Raw genomic sequence first — 17,029 nt, forward strand, 5'->3', positions numbered from 1 at the left:
CTGAGCTGTAATGACGGTACTTTGCGGAAATCCCAGTTCCAAACTGTGGCTGATGGTATGGATTTTCTCGCCAGAGCAACTGATACTACTGGTTGGAAGGAAACTGGAACCACAGATGCTCTCAGGATCCACAGTTCCAACTCTGCTCTGGGACAGAGCCTTTCTTTCAGTATTGCTTTGCTACTAACTTGAGTTCTGTCTACTAAATAATTCTGTGTTGTTATTATGCGGCATCTCTCTAGGTGTAATGCAACTGTTATTATTTAGTGCTATAAATGTACCTGTATTTATACAATGCAAGAAGTCAAGGTTCCTAACTGAGGAGCTAATATTCTAATTATTTTTCCATTGAAGCCATTATTCAGTAAATATTGTTCACTAACAATTGTGTACATGATTTAATCAAGGCCAATGATTCACAATATCCAGGCATCAGGAAAATGGCATTGACTGACAGAATAATTCTTGTGTAGCTGCTCTTGATGTAAATAATCAAACAATTGCTATGCCTGTGTCATAAATACATATAGAACAAGAACAATAATGTTCAGGGATCTTCAGGCTAGTAAAATTCTTCTGCATTATCACTAATTATGGAGAAGAAATTGCATCTCCCATATGTTGTTCCCTTGGTGAGTTACTGGCTTGAAGACAGTTTTTCTTCTGCCCGTATTAAACATGCCTTATCCAAATCCATTGACAATCTGCTGTTTGGCTGCAAGTACTTGATAAAAGAATGACACAGTCATAACAAGTAGCACATTATGAATCTGGAGCCACTAATTACAGAACCCCTTACAATTAAGCATCTAAGTAAATTAGGCAGGGAAACGTTTAACATGTAAGGTCAAGGCTAACTTAATTTTAAAAGATTATAATTTTCTCAAGTGGAACGTCACATTTTTGTTGTCAAGAAATTGTGTATTAATTCACCATTTGTCACATGGTTAAAATCTGTTCTTGCTTTTCAGTCAATGGTTCTCCTGCTTCATAGCCAACGGCAGTACATCTTTGAATATGATCTGTTGGATCGGCTTTCTGCCATCACCATGCCCAGCGTTGCTCGTCATACCATGCAAACCATTCGTTCCATTGGCTATTACCGGAACATATACAACCCCCCTGAAAGCAACGCCTCCGTTATCATGGACTACAATGAAGAGGGACAGCTCCTTCAAACAGCTTTCTTGGGTACAAGCCGAAGAGTCTTGTTCAAATACAGAAGGCAGACGAAGCTCTCAGAAATTTTGTATGATAGTACAAGAGTCAGTTTTACTTATGATGAGACAGCAGGTGTTCTGAAAACAGTAAACCTCCAGAGTGATGGTTTTATCTGCACCATTAGATACAGGCAAATCGGCCCACTGATTGACAGGCAGATTTTCCGCTTTAGTGAAGATGGAATGGTAAATGCTCGATTTGACTACAGCTATGACAATAGCTTCAGAGTGACTAGCATGCAAGGTGTCATCAATGAAACCCCGTTGCCTATTGATCTCTACCAGTTTGACGATATCTCTGGTAAAGTTGAGCAGTTTGGAAAATTTGGAGTTATATATTATGATATTAATCAGATAATTTCCACAGCTGTAATGACTTATACAAAACACTTTGATGCTCATGGCCGCATCAAAGAAATTCAGTATGAAATCTTTAGGTCACTAATGTACTGGATTACAATTCAGTACGATAACATGGGGCGAGTGACTAAAAGAGAAATTAAAATTGGGCCATTTGCCAACACCACCAAATATGCTTATGAATATGATGTTGATGGTCAGCTCCAGACAGTTTATCTAAATGAAAAAATCATGTGGCGATACAACTATGATTTAAATGGCAACCTCCATTTGCTCAACCCTAGTAACAGTGCCCGTTTGACCCCACTTCGCTATGACCTGAGAGACAGAATCACTCGACTAGGCGATGTTCAGTACCGATTAGATGAAGATGGATTCCTGCGTCAGAGGGGTACTGAGATCTTTGAATACAGCTCAAAGGGCCTTCTCACTAGAGTTTACAGCAAAGGCAGTGGGTGGACAGTGATATACCGTTACGATGGGCTAGGACGACGGGTTTCCAGTAAAACTAGCCTCGGACAACACCTCCAATTTTTTTATGCAGACCTTACTTATCCAACCAGGATAACTCATGTATATAACCATTCAAGCTCTGAGATCACTTCTCTTTACTATGACCTGCAAGGGCACCTTTTTGCCATGGAGATTAGTAGTGGGGATGAGTTTTATATTGCCTCAGACAACACTGGGACACCACTGGCTGTTTTTAGTAGCAACGGTCTGATGCTTAAACAAATTCAGTACACTGCTTATGGCGAGATCTATTTTGACTCCAACCTTGACTTTCAGTTGGTAATAGGATTCCACGGAGGCTTGTATGACCCATTGACTAAACTAGTCCATTTTGGAGAAAGAGATTATGACATATTGGCAGGCCGCTGGACTACACCTGACATTGAAATCTGGAAAAGAATTGGGAAGGATCCAGCTCCTTTTAACCTCTACATGTTTAGGAATAACAATCCAGCCAGTAAAATACATGATGTGAAAGATTATATCACAGGTAAATTGTAATTGTTTAAATTGTAGCAATATTTCCCACCTACTCAAAAATCTAACCTGTTATAATGTACTCACCACCCTGAAATCTGAGCATGTGCGTTATGAACTAAGCATGCTGTCAGCTGAACTGAATATGGGAAAATGTCAGGAAAACTAATTTAATTGTTCAGAACATTTGCTACACAAATAGGTTAGATGATGCATGTTTCAGTTTGTTTCCACTTATGTAAAGCAAAATGACATATCACTGTGCATCAACAGAAGTTCCTGCAAAATATAGAGTTATGTGACTACATGTCATGTGTTTCAATATTAGAACTAAGTAAGATTATCTGTGCCTTTTTTTATTTAGGTTGGGTCAGACTAAATGAGGCTCATCTGCACTTAGTAAGGAGGTGTGAGTGTTCCTCTGAAAAGGAAATAGGGAAACAAGTGGTTTTCCATCATTTTGACAAACAGTTGCCCACTGGTTAGTTAATAGGTGTTGAAAGGCTGTCAGAGGTAGGGCTGCCCACAGTCCCTTGAATCTATCATCTCCTAGCAATATGTACTGTAGGGAATGCCGTAGCACTAATTTTCAGTGTGACATTTAGAGAAATGCAGTTGCCACAAAAGTATTACTAGAAAAATGAAAACTAAATTTCAACCAACATCTTTGATCTACAGTAGAACCTCAGAGTTCCGAACGCCAAAGTTACAAAGTGACCAGTCAACCACACACCTCATTTGAAACCGGAAGTACGCAATCAGGCAACAGCAGAGACCAAAAAAAAAAAAAGGCAACCACAGAACAATATTGTGTTAAACATAAACTACTAAAAAAAAAGTAAACAGCATTTTTCTTCTGCATAGTAAAGTTTCAAAGCTGTATTAAGTCAATGTTGAGTTGTAAACTTTTGAAAGAACAACCATAATGTTTTGTTCAGAGTTACAAACATTCCAGAGTTACAAACAACCTCCATTCCTGTAACTCTGAGGTTCTACTGTATAGAGTAATATGAACCCAACCATACATATAAAGCTGGAGCTTCTATGATTAGTTTAGGTGACTTAATGCCAGATGGCAGCTTTGTATCCATAGCTTGCTGGGGTTTATTATGTACCTGGGAACACTTTAAATAATAATTTTAAAGTAAAGATTTTCAAGACCTTTTCTGACATTCTGAAAGATTCTATTCCCTCCCCCACTTGTGGGGTGTTTTCATTGGAAACTGCTGGATTTTAATACCCACAGCTCTTCCATCTTCTTTTAATGTAGTATGTGCGAAAAGATGGTGGCCAGACAGAAATCCATAGAACAGATACAGCTCAGGCATGAGCAGAGCAAGCTGCCCCTACTCTGCCTAATCAACGTTTCTCCATCCTAACCCGGCTCCTAGCTTTCTACTGAAAAACAATCCATTGTTAGTGTGCCCAACGTAATTTTTTTTTTTAACTAGAAACTAATTTTAGTGACTTTACCAGCTAGGATTCTGAATATATACAGGGGGAGCTGCTGAGTTAAGAAGTTTCCATTTTACAGTGCTGCAATCAGAGTAGAAGCCACACTTCAAGAGCAACAAATAGACAATTAAGAGTAGCACTGCTACAAAGATCCTGCAAGCAAAATGTTTTTCCTGTTGTAGTTGCTAATTGCTACTCTGAAATAGGAAGTGTTGCAGAGAGTAGATTTCAACAGTACACCTCTACCCCGATATAACACGAATTCGGATACAACGCGGTAAAGCAGCGCTCCGGGAGGGCGCGTCTGCCCACTCCAGAGGATCAAAGCAAGTTCAATATAACGCGGTTTCACCTATAACACGGTAAGATTTTTTGGCTCCCGAGGACAGTGTTATATCGAGGTAGAGGTTTATTACTGATGGATGGGAGCAATTTTACTTTTTATTCTCATTCGCCCAACTAAATCTAAGAGAGGGTGAGTAGGATTCTGATCTCTCTTTTACAACAACAAAATTTCCTACTAAGTTCCTTACATGGAAGGCAATTGAGCACCCAAATAGGAGTGCAAGAGGAGACAATAGGATTGCCTGGACACAACTGAGAACAGAATGTGACCTGCAGTACTTTTATTACTGATGATTGTTTACGGAGATGGAAAGAACTCAGCTTGACTGTGAAATGCCAGTGGAGTTTGCAGGGCAGCAATTAGAAAAACATCTTTTCCTTGTGCTTCTATATTTATTCTGGAGATCACTGAGATACAAACGTGAGAGACTATAATGCTTTAAAAACAGCCACCTTTAAGATTAGAATAGTACTTTACCTTGGAAGTTATCTAAATATGCCATCTGAGTTATACTTGTACATAGGCTAGTTCCAGTAGAGTTGTAGTATAAAATCTTCATGTTGCACAGACTATAGACACCAGTACCACAAGAAGAATGTTAAATAATTCTAAATGTTACGGAATGCAACTCTTATAGCTTTGACAAGAATTAAAACAGGTAAAAATTACATTTCAAAATACAGAAAATTATTTTTTCCCTTGTATATTTTTCTTCCAGATGTTAACAGCTGGCTGGTGACATTTGGCTTCCATCTGCACAATGCCATACCTGGTTTCCCTGTTCCCAAATTTGATTTAACAGAGCCTTCGTATGAACTTGTGAAGAGTCAGCAATGGGACGATATACCAGTAAGAAAAAAAAACCCACCAAAGATGGAGATAGGGTTGAATAGAAGGAACTTTTCTAATTTAGCTATACATTCCTCAGGGTGCTGCTTGCCAGTTTTTTATTTAAACAATGTATTGCAAATCTCTATGCCTTAAATATTTTTCCAAAGGATTTACTAAATTACAGGTGGTAATTCTACACCGGTTTTTGTGCTTTTGCTAAATTAAGTATGATTTTAAACAAGATCCAGTTTGTTTTCAATAAAATAGATAAGAATGTAGAGAGAAATAATAAATAAATATAGTACTTTGAAACCCTTTTTAGACTGCTAGGTTTCCCAGTGGAAACTCTAGAGATTGGATTTATACCAACACCCTGCCTGAAGGCAGAAAGTGAAAACGGTAATAAAAAATAGACTGTGAAATAAACAGAAGAATAGGTGATATAAATTATGCATACTGGGCACCAGTACAATTTTACTTCTCTTTAATATTAACCATGTTTTATATGTAAAGATAAAATATTGAAAATGAAATTACCTCAGGTAAAACCCATTACATTACATAGAATCAAAACTCCAGGTGCTTATGAAATTCCATGGGGAAAAAAAATATCTACTGCAGACCAGAAAACCTGTAACAGTTTTAAATGACAAAAGAAATGAAATAGAATGTAAAATTGAAAAGCCAAATCTGCCATTTAGTAAAATGGAATTTATAAATCTAGTCATTCAGAGAACAAAAAGTTACATATAATAAAATCCCAAAATTTGCAATGAGACAGACTAAGAAGAGATCAAAAATGGACAATCCCAGAATAATGATTCCAAAAAAAAGCATCTCTCATTTACAGGAATGATTATGTAGAATTTTAATTAGTGGTCAGTAATTTATTATCATGATCACTATTGTTAATGAATCTGTGTATAGTACCAGAATTTTGCACAGTGCTTTACAAAATTGTAAACTCTTTAGGATCATGTCTTTTTTTTAATCTAATTTAGACAAACATAGATTATGAAAGGGGATAGGAAAAGGATATACCTCACAATAAGTTACATTGTATGGCAGGGGTAGGCAACCTATGGCACGTGCTGAAGGCGGCACGCGAGCTGATTTTCAGTGGCACTCACACTGCCTGGGTCCTGCCCACCGGTTCGGGGGGCTCTGCATTTTAATTTAATTTTAAATGAAGCTTCTTAAACATTTTAAAAACCTTATTTACTTTACGTACAACAATAGTTTAGTTATATATTATAGACTTATAGAAAGAGACCTAAAACGTTAAAATGTATTACTGGCACGCAAAACCTTAAATTAGAGTGAATAAATGAAGACTCGACACACCATTTCTGAAAGGTTGTCGACACCTGTTGTATGGGAAGTGAATAATAAATCTGGTATTTTAAAGGAGACTCAGACACAAAGGAAACAGCAAGGGAAAAGGGTGGTCAGAACACACACAGCAAGGTGGAGAGTGATGGGGGATCTAGGCTGGGGCAGTTCTTCAGAATCTTTGAAATGAGAACAGAGGGTGGAAGTGAGACTGGAAAGGAGTGAGAGGCAGTTGGAGTGCAGGAAGTGAAGATGCTGGGAATAGACAGCCTACTCCAGGAGCTCGGAGATAAATGGAAGGAGGCAGCTGTGTTGAGTGATGATTTCTTCAGAATAGAGATGATCTGTGCAAAAAGGAAGGTGCCAGAAGGGAGAGGTGAAACAGAGAAAGAATGAGAAAGAGAGCAAGGGAGATTGGGATGTAGGAGGAAGTGGGATCAAGTTGACAAGTTAGAGGAGTTTGAACTGGGCATTCATTTGGGATGACAGAGAAGAACACAGAGCTAAAAGAGGACAAAATCAAAGGTAAAGAAAGGACAGGGGAGACAGTGGGATGGAGAGCACCTATCAATTCGACCTTTGAATAAGTTATTACAGTCTTGGGCAGAGAGAGCAGAGGAATAAGTGGTGAAGAGCCATCAGAGATTCTTTTATTTAATTTAGTTTTCAAGTAATAAGGACACCTAGCTAAGGCTCTAGGCACCCTAACATCATTAATAACACACAAAATTCCACAATATTAACAATTAAAAAGAAAAAATATTAGGGGCGTGAGAGTAGAGAGCAGATACAGGACAGGGCAGGATCAGCAGAGCTGATGGAAGAGAGAACAAACTTGGGTGGAAGGAGTCAGCATGTTCACAGGACTTCCTCCAAACAAAGGTGCTCGGTACAGTGAGATAATGAACTGAAATTGATTCGGGGGGAGGGGGGCAGCAGACAAAGGTGAGAGGTTCAAAGTGCTCATGTTGGAAGAGGAAGTAGCATGGTTTTCATTATTCAGTAAGAAGATAGAACTAATCAGAAGGCATGAACAGACATGAATACAGCGTATATACATGTTGGTTCTGGGTAAGCAGCTCTCACCGCTACTGGTTAACTAACATGAGAGCCACAGACGGCCTGTGCTCCATGTGCTGCCAGTGTGTCACCTTCCTTCTCCCCCAGTAGAGCTGTAGGCCTGAGCTCTGTCTCTGCTCTGCACTGTGCAGATTAGAAACAAGGTGGGGAAGCAATTTAACCTTTTAGAGTCAAGTGGTGGGAATGTTCCTTTACCTGTTCCTCTCCCACCCCCGACTGGATGTAAAGACCTGGGAATTGTGTATGGGTGGGGGATGGAGTTATTCACTCTGGCAACTAGAGAGAGCTGAGGGTTGGGGAAACATGCTTAAAAATAATCTTTGCCCCTCAGAAGATGCTAGAGCACCTGGCTGCTATTTGTGTCATCATGTAGTCTGACTGGGTAGGGCAGGGATCGGCAACCTTTGACCCGCGACCCACCAGGGTAAGCCCCCTGGCTGGCTGGGCCGGTTTGTTTACCTGCCGTGTCCACAGGTTCACTGCTCCAGGCCAATGGGGGCTGTGGGAAGCAGTGGCCAGCACATCCCTCGGCCCGGGCCGCTTCCCACAATCCCTATTGGCCTGGAGCAGCGAACCACGGCTAGTGGGAGCCGCAATCAGCCGAACCTGCGGATGTGGCAGGTAAACAAACCGGCCCGGCCCGCCAGGAGGCTTACCCTGGCGGGCCACGGGCCAAAGGTTGCTGATCCCTGGGATAGGGTGTAGCGTCATTTAGCGTGCATTGATTTAGTTGGGTTTGGTCCTGCTTTGAGCAGGGGGTTGGACTAGATGACCTCCTGAGGTCCCTTCCAACCCTGAGATTCCATGATTCTATGATTTCTAACTGAGTCGCCTTTGCGTCATTTTGAATTGAGCACTGCCAGCTGAAAGCCATATTTGTCAGCAGTTTTCCCCTGAGCCTCACCAGTCATTGCCCAGCATAGGCGGGGTTGGATTTTTTTTTAACATGTGAACCCCATGTTGTCACGTCTCAGCAGGCAGGGGCTGGCAAGACAGTAACCATACATTGTGCCTTGGCATCCCCTCTCCCCATTTGTGGAGATGGGAGGAGGAAGAGTCCCCACGCTCAGAAAAGGTGCCATGGCAGAAGGGTTGCATGTAGCTCACAGCTCCCCTCTGGAGTGCTTCAGAGCAGAGACTCTTGAATGCCTGACTGCTGCAGGAGAGATCAGAGCCCACACAGCTGAACTGGCTGTGGCTTTCACCAACAGCTACAGAGCTGCACCCCTCCACCAGGCACAGGTGGTGGGCCTGCTTCCCTTCTCTCTCTCCTTGTTTCCTCCCTATTAGTGTCCAATTTGGGGGAAGTTCCTGATCCTACCCTTGCACACCCCACCAGCTGCAGGAAGCTGTGGCACGTTTCCTGGCCATGGAGTAGCATAGTTAGAGACCTGCTACTGCCTGAGAGTTCCCGTTCAGCTATAGCAGAGGGCAAGGCTTAGTTTTGTTTTGGGAGTGGGCTCCTAGAGAGCCCTAAACACTCTTTGTTTAGAATGACAATCCTAGCAGGCAATTATTGCCCTTTGCGTTTTACAGAAGGGAGGGGCGTCATCATTACAACGACAGGTGTAAGCCTACTAGCAAATATAAATTGGTGACGGTGTCTCATTTTAAGCGCTGTGCTCTTCCCTCTCATCATTTTCACTATATGGGAGACCTAAAGAGAGAGAGATGGCTGGGACAGGAACCCACTGGCTGGAACTAGCAATTCCCCCACCTAATGCCAAACTACAGATTTGTATCTGCACAGAAAGGGGTGTTCTAGCAGTGTGAGTACAGAACTAGGAGCCAAGGTTCATAGACATTAGTCCCAATTCCCTTCGGTGGCACTGAGGCCATTAGCTAAATTTTTGCCTCCATTCCTCATTGGGAAAAATGGGGATATTACTACATTATAGAGATGTTCTCAGAATTAATTTGTTAAAATATGAAAGGCCTGTCTAAATGCTAAGCATGTACTAACACACGGGCCCTTGCTGTATAACTCACTGAGTAGCCTTTGAAGTTAAAGGATTTTTTGTGTGTATGTTCTCAAGGAGCCAAATGAGAAAAACACTGATTATCAAGCAAACTAGCCTTTGTGACTCAGCGGAACAACCAGTATGTAGATTCAATTAGCTCCTTGGCACTGTCAGTTGTGGCATATCCCATTGTCAGCCATGGGCAGTATGCCAAGAAAGCCTGATTGTTTGGCATGTAAGGGCTACAGATGGTTTTTAAAACTTCTGTCTCTTCTTATTTCCAGCCAATTTCTGGAGTGCAACAACAAGTGGCAAGGCAAGCGAAGGCTTTCCTGTCCCTGGGAAAGTTGGCAGAAGTTCAAATCAGTAGACCCAAATCAAGTGGAGAGAAGTCATGGCTGTGGTTTGCGACAGTGAAGTCTCTGATTGGGAAAGGGGTTATGCTTGCTGTCAGTCAAGGGAAAGTGCTGACTAATGTGCTCAACATTGCAAATGAGGACTGCATAAAAGTGGCAGCTGTTCTGAACAATGCCTACTACCTGGAGAACTTGCATTTCACCATTGAGGGGAAGGACACTCACTATTTCATCAAGACCACCTCCCCGGAGAGCGATCTCGGCACCTTGAGGCTGACAAGTGGGCGCAAAGCCCTGGAAAATGGCATCAACGTAACCGTTTCCCAGTCCACCACAGTGGTGAATGGCAGGACTCGTAGGTTTGCCGATGTCGAAATGCAGTATGGTGCGTTAGCTCTTCACGTCCGCTACGGCATGACGCTCGATGAGGAGAAGGCCCGAATACTGGAGCAGGCTAGGCAAAGAGCTCTGTCCAATGCCTGGGCTAGGGAACAACAAAGAGTAAGAGATGGAGAGGAAGGTGCCAGGTTATGGACCGAAGGGGAAAAGAGGCAGCTGCTAAGTGCTGGAAAGGTACAAGGATATGATGGGTACTATGTACTCTCTGTGGAGCAATACCCTGAATTAGCAGACAGTGCTAACAATATACAGTTCCTTAGACAAAGTGAGATAGGAAAGAGGTAACACACTGGCTTAGCTGAGGCTGCCAAAGAGACTGACTGTGTATCAGTGTCTTCTGAAAGGGAGACGAAACTGTTTTGCTGCATTACTACTTGAGCCTAAACTTATACCTTTGCTCAGATTTTGCTGTAGCACAATCTGACTAGACTCTACAAAGAAGAGAGAGCCTTCCAGAAGAATGATACTGCTAAAAACAAAACTTTTTTTCTGAATGACCTTAAAGGTGATCTGCTTTAAAGAATATGTTTACATATGCATATCGCTGCACTCAAGTTGGACTGAAAGTATTAAAAAAAGGCCTAAAGATTTTGCAACAGGCTGTCTGTTCCTTTGAACACTGTATTTAACTACAATACAGATCCATACAGTGTTTCCAAATATTATCGAATTGTTGACCTTTTGCTTACAAGAAGTAATCTCTCTCTCTCTCTCTCTCTCTCTCTCTGCATAGGATGTGGTATATAGCTCTGTTCATTTTAAAATGTGGGGCAGAAATTATTGTTTATAGACAACCCAACTGCTTTAAATTGTGCTGCTTTCTAAAAGGACATTGGCACAATGACTTATGCTACCATGTGAATTTAATAATGGATTTTACAATGCTAACATGGTTTGCCTCGGGGGGCAAAATGGCAAATAGAATCCTTGTCACAGATAAGCAAAGGAAACCCTGATTTTTTTGTAAATTATGTGAGACAAGTTGTTTATGGATTTTTATATGAATTACAATTTACTGTACATCAAATATTAGTCTCAGAGGAGTTAATTTATGTAAAGTGTTTAAAAAAGTTTATACTTAAAAATAAAATGATAAAAACATGTGCTGTGTGTGATTTTTTTAAAAAAGAATTGCACCTTTGTTATGTTATAGCTGTACAGTATAAAGGATTATATTGTAGAGATATAACAATGTATGACTAATGTCCAGAAGTGTTAATATTTTTGTATTAGGTTTAAAACTGTGCATCTGTCTATCACTTTGCTGATAAGATGGAGCATTCCCAAGTGGCTGGCTAATCAGACAACTCCCTTTCCTGTCGCCCAAGCCAGTGCAGCTTCATCAGTCACTGCAAGAAGGCACAGTAACCAAATAAGGCTTGTTTATTATGATGGAAGTCTTTAATAGGTTGGGTTTTTCTTGCCTTCTCCCGGCCCCAATGTAATAAATGGACATTTCTTCATAAAAAGTGGGGTTTCTGTTGTTTGCTTTTTTTATGTGGGCTTAGAAGCTACGTTACGCAATGGAAAGAATAGTGTCTCAGGTGCTTGGCAAATGTATGTAGAAGATGATATGATGTAGTCTCATCCTGTTTATGTCAACTTTGTCTTCTGTATAATACAGCTGTTTTAAATGTATACTTTTAAGAAAGAGGAAAGCTAGCAATGATTAGATGCTACAGAGTTTCTGTTTAGAAGGGTAAGCCATTGAGTGGGTTAGTGCCCTGGCCTTGGGCTTCCAAGTCAAACCCTGTTACTCTGAAAACTGAACAGGAACTGAGGGTGAGATGGGGATGAATATCCTAGTGCCTAGTCATATCAGAAAACCACCACACAATGTGGCATGCTGTGCTCCCAATAAAGGTCCATTGAATTGGTTGCAGGACAGCACTGAGGCATGCACACAGTTCCAGGTAGGCGGCTTGCACAGCACCTCCGATCTGTGTGCCATTTCTTGGCTCAAGCCATTCTCAGCTCTTTAAGCACCAAATTCAGCCACAAAAAAAGTATTTTTAAGGCAAGACAAAATTGGGTTTTTTTATTTTCATTGAACTATACATGGTATTTCTATCTATGTATGATAATGTCAAAACATAGCAAGTGAATATATCTTAAATATGAACGGTTCATGTGGATGTAAGAAAAATAGTTTTCTAATTGATTTGTATACTGAGATTCTATAGTATTACATACTCTAAATTGCACAGCAGGATTGTTTGATAAACAGATTGGCTGGGAGAGATTCAAACTAGCTACAGAACTAATTACACTTTTAATGAATTCTGTTCTTTTATTAGACTGAAAGCACAGATTAGTTAATATTTTTTACCCTTGAAGTTCTGAGGACCCTAAATTTAGAAACTATGATACGTCAGCCCCCAAAGGAGTGGTCTGGTTTAGCATTTTACAGTTTTAATCTAAAATGTAAAGTGTTTGCAGTTCTGTTGGGTGGCTCTGTCACAGCACTCTATCTAGCATGCTGCAAGTGCTCTCTGTTGAAATAGGCTCATATTCTTAATTATATCAAATGTTTCTGTTCTGTTTCAGTATGAAAAGCTTGTATAACATGTCAGAATTGAAATATACCTTCTACTTGACTTGTACTAGTTTCTTCTCCTTTGTTTGGGCACCAATAAATAACAAATTTATAGTATCTGTTGGTGATCATTCTAGATAAAGTCAAATCAAGCCAATTAGTGGCCTTGTTAGTAAGTATAATGAGCCTATTTCTTGCTAAAAAGACTTGTGATCTGGATATGCTCCTGCAGGAAATAGTGACCTTGGGGAATATGTAAACAAAAGACCATTTTTTTGAAGAAAAACTGTATAATTAAAGAAGTAGCTTACAGCAAAGAAAATGAGATTCAACGTATTTTAGGCGAAGCCAGTCAAAATGCTTTCATGATATTTTGAGATGTAAATTTTGTCTGATTTGTATTGGTCTTTTAATTTGCCTTCTGAACTTTATATGTGTCCTGAATTTTCCACAAATTAATGACTATAGATTGCATTTAGGCTTTCCAATAAAAGCCAACCCAACGTGTGTGTGCGTTGATATTTGTTTTTTAAACGTGTGTCAGACATTACAAGTGTGTTATTGCTTTTCAGTTTATACCTGAGGATGCAATGTGATCCAGTTGTACTGATATTGATTTATTTGCTACACAGTAATATCTTTGTTCTCCCATCCAATGGCCCAGTCTGCTAGTTCAGCAAAGTGAATTGCTCAGTGGGATCTCACCAGTGGCCTACTTTAAAGAAACATTAAGTACACCTCACAAAGTCAACTGTTATATAGATAATTCACTCTCCATGTTTGCTTAGGAACTGGTCCCTCTCCTGCTTTCCTGAACAGTTAAAATAAGACTTAATTAAAGCATTTGATTACAAATAATCGGTTTGGCAGTTATCTCCTTTCCCCTCCCCTGAGAAGTCTCAGTCTACATTTAGATCCACTCTGTAGAAAGCGTTGATTTCAGCACTTGTGTGTGTGTGTCAAGAGAGTGCTTTGATTTTAGTTGGAACAGGCAGATTTCATCACACTTGCTATGTAGTGACAACCTCAACTTGCTAACATGTTGATCCAGCACAAATCAGGTCACTCTGCTCGGCTAAGTGTGGCCTATTTTTTATTTATTTACTGGTGCAGTGCTTTTGTATTTTCACACTTGGTAGCTGAGAAAAAGATATTTGCATTGGACAAGAAAAAACATGCCAGTTACAACTGCAGTCCTTCAAACTGCTCTTTCAGTGAGGCCTGAATGTGGTAAAGAGGGAAAAAATACTGCACTAACCTATCTTGCTCCGAGACAAACTCTAGTGTATTCCTAAGGCTTTTAAGAGGACAAAATGTTTGTGTTCAGTCTCTTTAATTGTTGAGTTTAAATCCAGGTTAGTTTAAAAGTTTTTATTTGAAACCTATGTTGAGTGTCACTCTCCAGATCTTTTGGAGCAATTTTTAGCGAACTGATCATTTTTTAAAATATTCCCTTTATTTACTCTCTCCCACTTCCCCTAGTGCTGCCCAACTGATAGGAGCCTCTTAATGACTAGCAAATCATGACTCCACAAATGGCTGGGTTTTGACTCCATGTCTCGTTAGGAACAACAAGATGAGACTAATGTGTAATCTTTTAGAGTGGGTGATGCACAGGGGAGACCCTTCTTAGAAGCTATTGGAAGGGTTCAGACTAAGACATAACTTTCAAAACAAGGCTAAGCACAAAGATCATTGCATGCTGTAAAACACAGACTCTAGGCTCATTTATTCAAAGCATTCCCCTCACTGAGTACCTCAGTTAGACAGGATTATGTGGAAGCCAATGATCCAAAGGGCTGCACAGATTGAATCAGGCATTTGCTCCCACACAAACTCTTCCTCTACTACCTGTGTGCACAGAGCAGAGGCTCCACCCTCTCACTTTGTAATAAGCCAATAAGGAAACTGGGAACAGAGATTTTAAGAGAAAGGAAGGGGTTCCTTACAGGGTGATACCTGGCAGTGAGACACCTCCAGGCCATTCCACACAGATCTACTGGAGTAGAGCACATACAGTGATAAATAAGCCTGTCACAATAACAGACAAAAACCCTAGGCCACAGTATACAAGTGTGACTGACTAAATTAAGTGCCTAAAAATAGTAGGTGGGTTTTCAGAGTTGCTGATCATGGCCAGTTCCCAGTAGGTCCTGTAAATATGGCTACCTAAAGTGAGGCAGCAAAAGTTTGAAAATACTAGCCTTCGTTTTTGCAGAATTGCAGGCAGGCAGCCTGATCACTGTGTGCTGGAAAACAAGTTCAGCTAGTACAGACCCTTTCAGAGGGGAAGTGTCACAAAGGATTGTTTCTTGTCTTGTCTGCTGAGGAGCAGATATAACACCTTATGGCTGGTCTGCGATAGTGAGGACAATAGGGACTCTAGATCAGTGGCTCTCAACCTTTCCAGACTACTGTACCCCTTTCGGGAATCTGATTTTTTTCTTGCGTACTCCCCAAAGTTTCACCTCACTTAAAAACTACTTGCTTACAAAATGAGACACAAAAGTGTCACAGCCACACTATTACTGAACTATTGCTCACATTCTCATTTTTACCATAGAATTACAAAATAAATCAAGGGAATATAAATATCATACTTAAATGTCACTGTATAGTATATAGAGCAGTATAAACAAGTCATTGGCTATATGAAATTGTAGTTTGTACTGACTTGGCTAGTGCTTTTAATGTAACCTGTTTTAAAACTAGACAAATATCTAGATGAGTTGATTTACCCCCAGACGACCTCTGCGTACCCCCAGGGTACACACACCACTGGTTGAGACATTATACTGAATCCCAAGACAACTGTAGTCTGCGGTAGCTCCAGCGCTTGCTTTTAATAGTTCTAAAACATGTCTGAAACTACAACAATATTGCTCAATCCTTGGCATCGGCTTAATCATGGTTGTGCTGGGCCATATGCTTTATGAACTATGGGCCTGATTTTTAAGTCTCACAAGCCTGATCAGTTCAAGGCAGTGTTAAAGGTGGGAGCACATGCTGTCAAGCATGCATGCACCTGCACACCTAGTTGGGGGGTGGAAAAATCAGGCCCTGTTTATTCTACTGAATAAAGAAACATTATCAATACTGTTTTAGAGCAAATGGCCGAGGATAGAGGACTCTGGAGATCTGTTGCTGGCGGCCCATACCCCAACTGGGGTGACGGGCATGAATGAATCAATACTGTTATAGCCAAAACACATTGAAAACCAGGCAAGAGAGCAAGTAACCCTTGTGCACATGAAAGAAAAGTTCAATTGGTTTGCTGCTTTTTGTCTCCTTTCAAATGCCTTTTAGAAGATTATCCTCATTCTGCATTTTTTTATTGCTCTTCAGTGCTTCTGCAAGTAATGGTCTCCTGCTGTTAGTTAAATACTAATAACTTTTAGGTAAATTGAGTAACCCTTTTCATTTACTGACTTACAATTCTGTCATGGAGGAATATAAATTCCAAGTGTCCTGTATAGAAAAATTACTCTAAACCAATCCAGAGATCACAGTAACATAATTATGCAGTTTACAGTTAATAGGTTTCACAAAGCAAGCTTAATAAATCCTTTTGGGATTCAGTGGAGGGGGGGGGAATTCAGAAGCTAAGACTAAGGCTACAAAGGGGAAAAGCTACTTCAGCTGGCTCTAGCTAGTTCACAGCTTATAAGATGTGCTGTACAAGGGCCCTCTCCAGTATAAACCAGCATTCAGAAGAGATGTACACATAGTAGCATGCTGGAAGCTTGTATCTTAACAGTTGTGAAATTCACGGACTTGGACCATGAAAAAGTTCTAGGAGCTGCGATTACAGGACCTAATTAAACTGAGAATTTTTAGAACATGGAGCTCTCTCTAGAAACCCCTGGGAACATATTTGTGTGTGTTTGTCAGCCCTAATGGGGAAAGTCCCATAGAATTTAAAAGGGATTGAAGCCAATGAGGTTCTACAGCCATTATTCTAAAAACGTAAGGGGTTTAATAAAGAATGTGATCCTTTCTGGAAGTTATGTTTTAAACCAGCCTGTATAATTTTATAGCAGGGATCAAATTTAGCAATGTAGTCTATACCACCAATATGATTTTTCTAGCATGTTCTATCAGGTAGCTTTAAAAAAAAAACCCTTCTGGAACCATTCATTGAATTCTTCAAGAATTTTCGGAAG

General features: G+C 40.4%; 1 protein-coding gene across 1 annotated transcript in view; it reads left to right on the top strand.

The window, feature by feature from the left end:
• TENM3 (teneurin transmembrane protein 3) overlaps window positions 1-11,431 on the top strand; it is a 2,204,264-nt gene extending 2,192,833 nt beyond the window's left edge. Inside the window, exons 41-43 of the mRNA XM_039540233.1 lie at window positions 972-2,583; window positions 5,090-5,220; window positions 9,860-11,431. Coding sequence (XP_039396167.1) covers window positions 972-2,583; window positions 5,090-5,220; window positions 9,860-10,615 — 2,499 coding nt within the window. The 3' untranslated portion in view covers window positions 10,616-11,431. The remainder of the gene's footprint in view (window positions 1-971; window positions 2,584-5,089; window positions 5,221-9,859) is intronic.
• Window positions 11,432-17,029: the final 5,598 nt, after the last annotated feature.

The sequence above is a fragment of the Mauremys reevesii genome, linkage group 5 (assembly GCF_016161935.1).
Source record: "Mauremys reevesii isolate NIE-2019 linkage group 5, ASM1616193v1, whole genome shotgun sequence".
In the NCBI taxonomy this organism is placed as follows: Eukaryota; Metazoa; Chordata; order Testudines; family Geoemydidae; genus Mauremys; species Mauremys reevesii.